Source organism: Seriola dumerili, unplaced genomic scaffold (genome assembly GCF_002260705.1).
Source record: "Seriola dumerili isolate Sdu_G_001 unplaced genomic scaffold, Sdu_1.0 BDQW01000003.1, whole genome shotgun sequence".
Classification (NCBI taxonomy): Eukaryota; Metazoa; Chordata; class Actinopteri; order Carangiformes; family Carangidae; genus Seriola; species Seriola dumerili.
In genome coordinates, this window is record NW_019174258.1 from 15,445,771 (window position 1) to 15,458,500 (window position 12,730).

The window sequence follows — 12,730 nt, forward strand, 5'->3', positions numbered from 1 at the left end:
ACCAGAGAGCTGACCATTGCTTTACGTTGCACCTCTGTTAACAAATGTTCCTAAAATTAAATTTGGGCATGTTTTGTGTGTTTTGTCAGATGTTGTTTATGCTTTTTAAAGTATTTTTGGGGGGGGGGCTTTTTATGCCTTTATTTGATAGTACAGTAGAGAGAGACAGAAAATGGGGAGGCAGAGAGAGGGGGGAACGACATGCAGTAAAGGGCCGTCCGATGCGGGATTCGAACCGGGGCCGACTGCAGCGAGGACTGTAGCCTCTACATATGGGGCGCCTGCTCAACCTACTGCGCCACTTGATGCCCCTTGTTTATGCTTTTAAATGACATCAAACATGACATGTCTATCACAGTGGATATGAAGGTCAGACTGACCGTAGTTATTACAGCTGTAATAAATGTCAGAGATATTAAAATACAGAATCTTAGTAACATGAACATGCACAAACCATTCCAACATATAAAATTACACTATTAATATCACAGATAGGTTTTCTGATACTTCAGGTAGATTTTGTTCAATCTTTGAGGGAAACGGTCTCTGAGTCTCTGTTTTTATAGAGCTGGGGAACTCTTTTGAAGCCGGACTCTCAATGGAAGAGAGATCATCCAAAAAAATGTCAATGTGTGCTATATAAAGTATCTATCTATCTATCTATCTATCTATCTATCTATCTATCTATCTATCTATCTATCTATCTATCTATCTATCTATCTATCTATCTATCTGTCTGTCTGTCTGTCTGTCTATCTGTCTGTCTATCTGTCTATCTGTGTAACCACCTACCTACCTATCTGTATGATGTTGTCCTAACTCTTTCACTCAGTCTCATCCTGAGGATCACTCTAAATGCTCATGGAGAGTGGGAGAGGTGAAAAGTTCAGAGGTCTGGTTTAGCGGGAGCAGGGAGAAGCAAGCTGTATGTGCTGTACCTTTCCAGATGTTACTTTTTGCTGCCAAAATAACTTAATTTCCCCATGTTTATCAAACTTTCACCTTATTAAATCGTCCACTCTTGATTTGACAACACATGCACACGATGGGTTTATAATTAAGAACTTCACCTCCCATGCAGTGGTGAAACCCTTTGGAATCACCTGGTTTAGTCATTGGTCATAAGATGTGATCCAAGTCTAAGTTACAAGTACAGACAATCACAATGTGCTTAAGTGAATAACACACAATTATGAATACACCTATTAAACACTCTCAGTGCTGGTGGAACTAGTCAAACTTAACTAGTCGATTCTTCTTGAATCTTGTTCTTGTACAGTTGCATGGACGTCATGCTCCATGCACCGTCATTTGCACATTGTAGACTCATGAACATGAACTCATGAACTCTTGCTATATTGTGCTTTTGGAGTCACCTTAGCTAAGCATCATCATCATCTCCATTTGTAGACAGTTTGTCTGACTGGACTGATGAAGATCTAAAGTCTTTCAGCTTTATGCAAATCAGTTAATTAAAGGACTTCTCAGATGTTTCTTGCAGATGTTTCTTGTGAATAGCAATAGTTTGTGTGTGTGTTCTTTGTGAGAGTAGCTCTAACCCACACCTCTGATCTTGTTTCATAAACTCCAGGTCTGATAACTCCTGACTCCAGTTAGCTTTTGTTGATGTCATTAGACAAGGCGTTCATACACTTTTATCCAACCTCCACTGTGAATGTTTAAATGAGGTATTCATGGATGAGAACAATATAATGATTTGTGTGTTAGTTAAAATAGATTGTGTTTGTTCATTTTTGTAACTTAGATGAATATCGGTTCAAATTTTAGGACAAATTTATACGTAAATCCAGATAATACGTTTTCTTTCTACTTTATATGTACCTGCCCATAGCTGGATGTGACCACCTGTAGTTAACTAAGCCATTGATGAGTGGCTTTGTGACAGGGTTTATCAAGGATCATTTAAGATAGCTTAAAGGGAGTAAGACTAATAGGATGTTTCTGTGTTGGGGGGCTAGTCTGTGGTCAATCTGTGCTGGAATAGTGTGTGTCACTACACAACACTGCATGGTAGAATAAGTTGCTTATTTCATGATGTGGTTTGCAGAAAACGCATTGAGAACATTCCTCCCTGCAATATTTAAAACCTTACCTGTACTGTAGAATATGTCCATATGTTGTGTAGACCTGTTTATTGAAGAATATCACTGCTAACAAAACTCTGCAAACTCTGTGATTCTAACTCTGTAACTCTACATTTCCTATAACTTCTCCACAATTCAAGCCCACTAGTTTGCCAGTGGAAAGCCTTTAATGTGAAGCCACAACAGCAGGAAATGTTGTCTGTGTCAGAAGTAACTTTTAACAGTTCTGAGTTTTAAAAGTGATCCATAAACAGTAAAACAAGGCTTATATCTGAAAGTACAAACAACAACGTTGTAGTGAAGTGAAACTAAACCACAGACTTTGTTTGAAGCTACTGAAGAAGTGAGAGCTGAACACAGATAGACTTCAAACAGAGCTTTCTCTGTAGTCTCCAGCACAGACACACAAGTGTTGTGCAGCACAAGAGAGTTGATGGAAGGGGAGACCATCATGGCTCCTGCTACCAAGCAGGACCACAGCAAAGCATGGCTATTCCCTGCTGTGAGACAGTAGTAGAAACACATATGATCCTGGCTTTGCTAAAGAGGACCAACCTAGGCCCATGGAAAACCTCTGTCACTTGAACTTATGGTTAATGTTTATCAGACTTGGATGTCACTGCATGTTCCTGTTTTTGAAGAAAACATTACCACCCTGTCTGTGTTCCACTTTTACCTTGGTTTACTGATTCATGTCTCTGTTGAATGTGTAAATATTTGTTAAGTGTACTTTTGTGATGTATTTATTTGTAATTGTTTTTTGTGTTTGTGGTGTTTGTGTGTTGTGTGTTTGTGGGTCCTGTCCTGTGTTTGTGTTTGTTAGAGGTAGTAGTGTAAGGCCCTGGATGGATAGCCTGGACCCCGAAACCCTGTATGTGTCTCCAGAACAGACTGGACAGCCCACACTCCCCCTCCCTACCTTGGAAGTCTCCAACGTGGCACTAGTGGGGTAAGGATCCGTCAGTCTACTCCGCTCTGTTCTCTGATAGTAGTTTGGGGGACAACAGAGGGCTGTAGAAAATCTGCCAGCACCCAGTAACCCACTGCCTGCACCATGCAGCCATATAAACTCTGTCTCTCACACAGTCAGTCAGTCAGTCCATACATACAAAGCTGTAAACAAAAAAATGCAACAGTAAGTGAAATGTATATAGATTCATGGTATGCTTTATCAGACAGATGTAATGAATTTAAGGCTTTTTATACTTAATGAGACATACTCACTGCCTGTTGTTAGCATGGTCCAAGAACTGGCTTCATGTTTTAAAAACAAAGTAAAACCTGAGATTCTGAAGACGTAATTCTCTACATTGGAAATGAGAAAGCTGTTGTGTCGTCATCTGATTGCCAATATTAACAAAAACCACAGTAACAGGATTTCGCGTAGGACTGCCTAACAGCCACCATAGTTTGAAGGTGTATACATGTAAGTGTATCTGTCTCAGGTACAGTACTCAGCATACACAGGGCTCTTAGTCCTTGGGTTCTTAGTTTAGTTTAAACTCACGATCCCATATTGAAGCATGACTTGGAAGTAGATGGGAAACAGGACTGGTTGAAGTAAAGGACCTCCGTGAAAGTGTATACGAAACAAGATTTCTTATTTTTAATCATAGACACTCTGAACCACTTCGCATTATATGCACAAACTTTTTCGAGGACCTTGGTTAAGTCTCTACAAGCGTTGCACACTTGGATTTGGGCAGTTTATCCCATTCTTATTGACAGATCGTCCCAAGCTCTGCCAGATTGGGTGAGAAGTGTCTGTGAACTGCTGTCGTATCTCCACAGATGTTTTCTAGGTTTTAAGTCTGGGCCACTCAAGGGAACTCATGGACTTGTTCTGAACATTTTCTTGGCTGTGTGCTCCGGATCACTGTCGTGCCAGTCTCCGGTCACATGCACTCTGGAGCAGTTTTTCTTTAAGGACCTCTCTATTGCTCTGTTGGCTGCATTCATCCTTCCCCTAACTAGTTTCTCCTTTTTAATGTAATGTAAAAAAAAAATTTTTTAAGTTTTCACTTTGTCATTATGGGATATTGAGTGTAGATTGATGAGGAAAAAAATGGATTCAAACGTTTTTAAGGTAACACTTGCTTTTACTAACTGCAGTGTCTATATTCCTCACAATGTCTGTTATTTAAGAATTCTGCAACATTATGTCCAGAATGTGATTAAAACACTGTTTGTTTGCAAGATTTTGTCAGCCATCTCCCAGTTCTGTCACATAATGCCCACTGTAATGGTGATATACCTGTGATCAGCACCTCTAGGAAGATGCTTGTGTTTTTTTACAGACTCATGTGTGATACTGAAAATATACAGACAGGTGACAAATTAAAGGAAAAATAGGTTGACAATGCCCCCATCTATAGCGCACAAGGTGTCACTGAGTGGTTTGATGAGTATGAAAATTAGGGCTGCATGATATGCAAAAAATATCATATTGCGATTATTATGGCAGATATTGCGATTTCAGTTGGAATAATCACTTTTTCATTTAATTTTCACTGAAAAAATATAAAAATGATGTGATTTTTGTTGGTCTTGTACCTTGTAACAAACACATCTGGAGAATATGATTTGTAATTGCAGGTCCTGGGATTTGGATATTGCACTTGGCCACATTGCGACTTTGATTGTATTTCGATTTAATTGTGCAGCTCTAATGAAAACGATGTGAATCTAGACAGTCACCAGATCTCAGCCCAGCTGAACACAATTATGAGAGATTTCAAAACACAAAATAAGGGAATATCTTTCAGAAGAACGGTGTTCATCCTCCAGTAGAGTTTAGAAATTTGAAGAATCAACACCAAGGAGCACTGAAGCTCTTCTGGCGGCACATGGTGGCCCAACACCTTACTACAACACTTAGTTGGTTTTCTGTTGGTTACCCGTCTTGCACATTATTGAGAGGATCTAAATGCATGTTGCACAATAAAGAACTACCAATCCGTAGAACAAAAAAAGAGGTTGTGTTGAGTCCAGGAAACGACTACCTGAAGGCAGGTTGGCAGATACAATAGTCCAGTGTTGTATTACATACATTCCTCGAGTTTATCTCATTTGATAGGTGTTGATGTGTATGTGCGTGTGAGTTTGTGTGTGCACTGTGTGGTGCACAAAGAGCAAAGCCAGTGTCATTTGACATTGTTTTTACACACACAAGTCACACACCAACCAGTGCAGCCTGCAGGACAACAGGGCAAACACAGCCCCCCTCAGGCCGGAACCTAATTGTTAGCCCCTGTTGTGCCTAGTCCAGGGATTAGCTACTGGCTGGGGAGTACTATTCACTCCCTCTTTCATTCCCTCTGCCCACTGGGCCTTATCACCATCAATCTGACACCCTGTTTATCTGATGCTGCAGCCAGATCTGCTGGCCTTGGAGAAATGTTCACAAAGGCCGTGGATCATCAGCACTTTGATTGTGGGACCCCAAATGGCCATTACTCTCTCTGGCCCCAGTGATCCCACCAGCACTCTGTCTCTATGATCCCCATGCAGTGGTTAGTCCCAGCCGCAGAACCTGGAAAGCCAACCTGAAGGCCTGTCACTTTGTGTCTGTCATTTGTACTCCTCTTCTTCCATATCAGACAAAGGTGTTTCCTCAGGCACATTTTGTTTGTTGTATTTGTTGCTCCAGTGGACGGGTTCTCCACGTGGATTGGTTTGTCGCGGCACACTGTTTCTCTCTGCCCTCTCTGCACTGCCGGCTGCCTTACAACACCAGTCACCAGGGACTTACCAGCAAGTGTATGCTCTGGAGTTTACCACCACCGTCTGATCACTCTATCAATTTAGCTTCATTGTGTTAAAGAAGAAGAAAACAAACACATTTTCCATCATGGCTTCTTTTAAGCTGGATTTCCTCCCTGAGATGATGGTGGACCACTGCTCTTTGAATTCTAGTCCTGTGTAAGTAACTTCCTCTGGCCATCTTTGTAAGTATTATATGTTTCATAGAGTTTCTGGAAATCAGCTGGAAAGGATGGATCTGTTTTAAGGTCTTTATTGTGATTTAGTGTATAATTAGTAATAATCATGAGCAGCTGTGTTGTAGTGTGTGAGGGTGGTAACAGGCCTACGAATGAGACATGCACTTTTCTTGATCATTTGTTTTTGCTCTGATTTGCTTTGTGGTTTTGTCATGCTCAGATATTCCCGATGTATATCTAAGCTGTACATATTTAATGCTGATTTGATTCTGAGAGTTGTCGTGAAAGACTTTAGTAAATAGTTGTAACCTTCTATTAGACCGTTAAAGTCTTTAAGCCAAATCATCATGCTTTGCGTCCATGGTTGGATCCAACTTTTCAATTGAATATTGAATGTGTTGACATCAAAATAGTTTTTCTGTACAATCAGCACTGCTCACTCTTTCCAGCAATATGGGTTCCTTCTGTGTCCACGGATGTGTTAGAAAGAAATCCCTCGAAAACTAGTGAGATCCTGTAGTTGCATTTTTATCTACATAGCACTCCACTCTGCTATGAGCTGCCGTGGCTCCTTCCTGTACGCCTCTGGTTCTGTTAATCAGTTCCTTTTCTTTTGGAAGCCCATGTCTGATTCTTGGCATATTATTTGTGCACGAAACAACAAAGTGATGTGGAGATTTAGTTTCAATAGGCTGCTCTGACAAACTAAAAATAACAATGAATGCATCTCCCACTTTAGTCTTCATAACCACATTATTAATATTTTTCTTCCCCAAAATAGTCCTTTGAGCAGATTTGCTTTTGCCCTGAAGTCATGTCACAGTGTATAAGTGTATATTGATTTAGATATCAAGGTCTTTGATTACAGTTGGTGTGATATTTGATCAATTATACTTGTCCCCTGGTACAGCTAACTCTCAGGTTGTGATATACTAATACCAATATATCAGCTAATACTCATTTTTTAACAGAAACACCAGCATTTCTGGAAGTATTCCTAAATGAGAAGAACATGATGCTGTTGTAAAATAAACTAGTTTTATTGTCAAAAGCAAAACTCTAACAACTACAACCATAAACCTCACTGGCAACAGCAAGACTACACATACACAAACATTAATAATGTCACAAAAAGTTTTTTGTTAGATTGTCAGTGACTGAAGACCAAGTGTTCACTCGCTCTTTAAATCTTTTTCTTACATATGCAAACGTACGGACACACACACACACACACACACACACACACACACACACACACACACCGGACACACACACACACACACACACACACACACACACACACACAAATAGAATGACTCTACAAACACTTAGATCATTCATTATGCCTTTTCTTTATGTAACATGACTAAAATAAGACTTGTATCATGTTTTTAACAGATTTTATATTTTATTAATAAATAATGTGAGACTAAAATAAAATTTAGATATGATAGTTTTTTACTATACACTATAAATGTTAAATTTATCTTTGAATCAGCTTATGAAGTTACATCCAGACATTTCACTGTGACATCAGAGCTCACCTGAGATTCCTCAGCTCACCTGTCTGTGCTGGTCAAGCAGCTGCTGACAGGATTCACCTGACAAGAGGATTCATGTTAGACAAGCTGTGGGAAATTTACCACATGTATATGTCCATAATATACTGACCCATACAAATGTAACTCAACTTCTGATCTACTTATGAAAGAGTGGAGGGGTAGGGTTAGCATTAGTTCATTACATATTAATCCTACATTTTACTAATGTCAAAGATGATACATTTGGGTCAGCTAAGCTCTTACTTAACCACACTTTGGTTCTTCATAAAAAAGACCTAATGTCCTACACTAAAGCCCCTTTTAAACTGGTAAAAAAAACAAACAGCTAACACCCACTTACATCGGTCTTTAGTCAGCAGTGAGAAAGGGTACAGTTGGTACTCATTCCCAGGTCAAATGACTCTCAGAAGTTGTGGGTGTTCATCAGCTCCGGCTCTGATCGGCAGTGATGTAAACACAACACCCAGGTGAACATGCTAATTTTCACCCCTTTTCTGAGCTGTGACATTGCTCCCTGTAGCTGTGTATCTGTAAAAGAAATCAATCACCTATTTCAGCAAGTTTACCCGTGTTTCAAAAACTGTTTGTACCTGCTAAATTTTTTGTGGTAAGGGTATAATTCGCCATCAGTAGGTTATTAAAATTGTTTGATTAAAAATATTTTTGAGCAATGATCACAAATTAACAAAAATCTTACACTTAGAATTTAAATATGATAACTGATGGTTAACTGATGTTAGTTTTATCCAGCAAAGATTTCAATTCAGCGATGCTTGAAACATTCAGACTATACTGTAATACTAACCACTTCAAAATGGCATTCTTACATCATTGTTCCGACTCTACCACTATTGCGTGTGCTGCAGCAGCTAGTCGACAATACAAACTCATAAAAAACACAAAACAATTAAACAGTAATTGTGGCTTGTACAAAGGTTTGGAGACCATGAACAATAACAGCAGCCATGGTAGCAGCGCAAATTAATCATAATAATGATGATGATGATTAGTGCTGAGTTGTGGTGGCAGATTCAGATCCTGCAGCTCTGGAGTCAGAGAAACCTGCAGAATGAGGACACAGAGAGAAGCACACACCACAGCAGAGAGAAGACACAAAGTTAAGGACATGCAGTGTGATATTAATGCATGAGAACAGAGAGAGAGGGAGAGAAAATAAGTGCTCAGTGCATCATGGGAGTTCCAGTAACAGTTTAGGCCTATAGCAGCATAACTAAGGGATGGTTCAGGGCTTACCTTTTAACTATAAGCTTTATCAAAGAGGACAGTTTGAAGCCTAATCTTAAATGTAGAGGGAGTCTGCCTCCTGGACCCAGACTGGGAGCTGGCTCTGCAGGAGAGGAACCTGATAGCTGAAGGCTCTGCCTCCCATTCTACTCTTTGAAAACTCTAGGAACCACATGTAGACCTGCATATAGAGACCAGAGTGTTCTGTTGGGATAATAGGGAACTATGAGCTCTTTAAGATGTGATGGAGCTTGGTCATTAAGAATTACAGTCGTTTTGGAGTCAAGTACTGAGGACAGATGAAGTAAAATTGAGCAATTTAGAATCAGCAGTTAATCTAACCTGAATGTCTCTGTGGGGAGAACCCACGTGCAAACGAGCACCTTATCATGATGATGTTTAACAGACCCACAAACGTAGACTCCGGCCTGCTCTGCCAGTGCCCAAGTCAGCTGTCATATTTTCAGGCAAGTGTGGAATAGGAGCTGTGATTACATGACATTTATTTTCTGTTACTCATGAGCCACCCTACGCACCAATACAGAAATATGTGCAATAAGCTAAAGTCAGCTCATAAATGTATCAGTCAGACTCGTTTGATTAGAACTTTAGAGTTCATGTCATAATCAAGCTCCATAATTAGCACCAAAAAAATACTGTGGGAGCAGATCTGACCACTCCAGAAAAAATGTGCTTTTGTGGCTTTCTTTTCTCTGCTCTGCCCTCTGTGTCAGTGCTTGTTTGTATGAGGGCAGGGCTGAGCTCTACACACACACACACACACACACACACACACACAGAATGTGCAGCAGGTCAGAGCAGAGGCCATTGTGTGGAAAATGAAATGGACTTTAGGTGTTAGGTGTGGATAAAGACGACACTCGTCATCCACAAGCTCAACAAAAGCTGAATCAGACACCTGTTGAACAAGCACAACACTAACTAGAAATGAGATGTCTTCAACCGCTGTCAACTCTCTGTCCCTTTAATCCACAGCAGGTATATTTTAGACATAAAGTCATATGGAGCAGCTTGTGTGAAATTGCTAAGCTGAGTTCGCCACCTGTTTTTAAAGGAAGCTGAGTTCTTATAGACTCTGAGGCTGAAATCTACCAGCCCCTCCTCTCTGCCAGGACCTGCTCAGTGGTGTCTCTTCACATCAGCAGCAGAGGACAGAGGAGAGGATAAATAATGACGCAGTGTTGGCCAGTATTTTGTTAAAAGCGTACAGCCTTTCCGTACAGTGTAGTCCACAGGCTTTTGTTAAACATGAATCAGTCCAACAATATGTAAAGTTATTCTAATGTGTGTTTTGTATCCTATATATACTTGTCAAAAAGCAGATAGATGGAGTCGTTTAATCTACATATTATGAAAAAAAAAAGTTTACAATAATTAATTGTATTCTGTATTGTAGGGATGGTGAAGACTCAAAGCATTGGTGTTAAATTAAAAAAGTAAACTTGTATTGTTCTCAGCACTATTAATAATGTTGGTTATCATGTGGGTATCCACAACAGTAGATTGTAGATCATCAGTAGATCATCCCATATACTCCATATTTTACTTTAGAATAAAGGTGCAGTATCCAGTGCAAGTAGCAGTTTGGTAATTTCCTGACCTTGAAATTGGCTTTGCCCAGCTTTGTAGTATTTTTGTGCCAAGGCTCCAGGTGAGAGGTTCATCTGAACGAGGCAGCACAGAGACAGTTGTTTGTATTTTGGTGTTAAATGATTCTTAGATGTTGCACTAAAAATAGACATCTGAGAAGAACCATGTCTATTTGTGGCACGACATCATTCTGCTGCAACTTTGGCGATTTTGTAAACAAGAGCAAACTGAATGCTATTGTCAAATGCACAATAATGATGGAGTGACACTTAAAATGTCAATAAAAATTTTCCAACCAGTATATGCAGTTAAGTTTGCATCAAACATTAACATTTAAATCAGGAAAGTCTTAATGTTTCCATAAATAACATTAATCTCCTTTAGTTCATTGAATCCCTGCAAACAGATGACACAGGACCAACATGTTGATGAATCTCCAGCCTCTGATTTTATAATTGCAGCAGCTGAGTGCAGTGCAATCACATATGACTGCTCAGGCACTGACAGACACAGTAGGCTGATACAGAGTAGCACCATACAGCTGCACACACATCAGACTGGTTGGCTTTAAGTCTGCCATTAACAGGCAGACCTGTTTGTGCAGGAGATGTTGATTAACGGGCTCATTTATCCTGTGTCATGATCTTTTTTCCAGCTTTCTTTGTGTTTCATGTTTAATTTTTGAATTGCATTATGGTATCATAAAGATGTTGTATCACATTTTATGATATGATGTTACAGTTTACATAAGGCTAAAAAAAAGAACTGATACAATCAGAACAGCTTCACCACACATTCTACCATTTGGTGTGCTGACAAAGCACAAGTATTATAATCCTGCACTCTTCCTGTGCTGCCACCAAAGGTGCAGAGCTCAACTACTGTTATTCCTCATTCTTATTGTTATCTTTTTTCATATTTTCTTTGGACCATGAAACTTCTGCAGGCTACTAGTCCCACAGTTTTGTAGGTAACATACTCAAAAACTAAATCAAATCAAAGGCAGCTAACACATCACATGTGCTACTTGTCTTTGGAGTTGTGTAACTTTCCCAATATTTAACCTAGAAACATCATTCAAACCTTAAATGACACATGAGTCTTTGGACTACACACTTTGTGATATCTTGTTTTGTTTTCAAGCAACAGTGGTTTTAGTGTGGTATTCTGTGTCAGACCCTAAAAGACTTTGCAATAGGAAGCTGTAGAATAAGAGCTCAAACCGTAGTCTTTCTTCCAGCTCCAAACAGTCTGTCCTTTCTCCTCTGACCTCTCTCGCCAACACAGAGCTGCTGCTCACTGGATGCTTTTTGTCTTTGGCTCCATCCTGAGTAAAAACTCTAGAGACTGTTGTGTGTGAAAATCCAGGAGATCAGCAGTTTGACAAATACTCAAACCAGCCATCTGACACCAACAATCAGTCAACAATCAAACAATGAGTCACATTTTTCCTCATTCTGATGTTTGATGCGAACATTAACTGAAACTCCTCATCTGTATCTGTGTGATTTTATGTAATGACATGCTGCCACATGATTGGCTGATTGGATAATTGTGTGAATAAGCAAGTGTACAGGTGTTTCTAATGCAGTGCTTAGCGAGTGTGCGGTTTTGGAGAAAATGGCCTCAGTCAGCATGTTGTCTATAGTCCAGTTAGTGGTGGTGCTGGGATCACATCCCTGTGGAATGGCTACTCTGTGCCATTAATTTCAGTTCATTATAATATGTTTTTTGTGTATGTGTGTGTGTATATGTGTGCTATGATTCCATATTTTAATTCATAGTTGATTTTCATACTAAATGATCTCATCATCGGCATGTGATCGGCAAACCAGCAAACGTGAGGAGTCGTGAACCAAAAATGACATAATAAGGACAAAGGCTAGAACAGTAAGGCAGGATGGACGATTTGGCAGATGACTAGGGGGCAAAAAAGGCAGGTATATACAGTTTATTAGGAAGCTGATGAGTGAATGAGAAGTGTATAGAGTCAGAGATGGAGATGATGGTTAGAACTGAGGACAGTGAATCAGAGGCAGTGATGGAGCGACAGTGTGTTTATTATGAATTATTAGGGAATACCTTCTGTAGTTTATTTCTATCATCATTGTGCTAATTAACTGTTAAAAAAAAACATGTATGATACTGTGTCTTCATACCTTGCTGTAATATGCAAAACTTTTTCAGCTATCTTAAAAAGAAAAGTCTTTCTTTCTTTCAAGATCTCGTATTCCTTCGTCCGTCCATTGACTTTTCTGACCATTTA

At 39.6% G+C, this 12,730-nt stretch overlaps 1 protein-coding gene across 2 annotated transcripts in view; it reads left to right on the forward strand.

The window, feature by feature from the left end:
- celf1 (CUGBP Elav-like family member 1) overlaps positions 1-12,730 on the forward strand; it is a 37,030-nt gene that overhangs the window by 3,448 nt on the left and 20,852 nt on the right. The window contains exon 2 of one of the 2 annotated variants that reach the window (XM_022739972.1): positions 2,929-3,054. The exons of the other annotated variant lie outside the window; for it this stretch is intronic. Within the exon in view, the coding sequence (XP_022595693.1) occupies positions 2,951-3,054 (104 nt within the window). The 5' untranslated portion in view covers positions 2,929-2,950. The remainder of the gene's footprint in view (positions 1-2,928; positions 3,055-12,730) is intronic. 2 annotated transcript variants of the gene reach the window in all.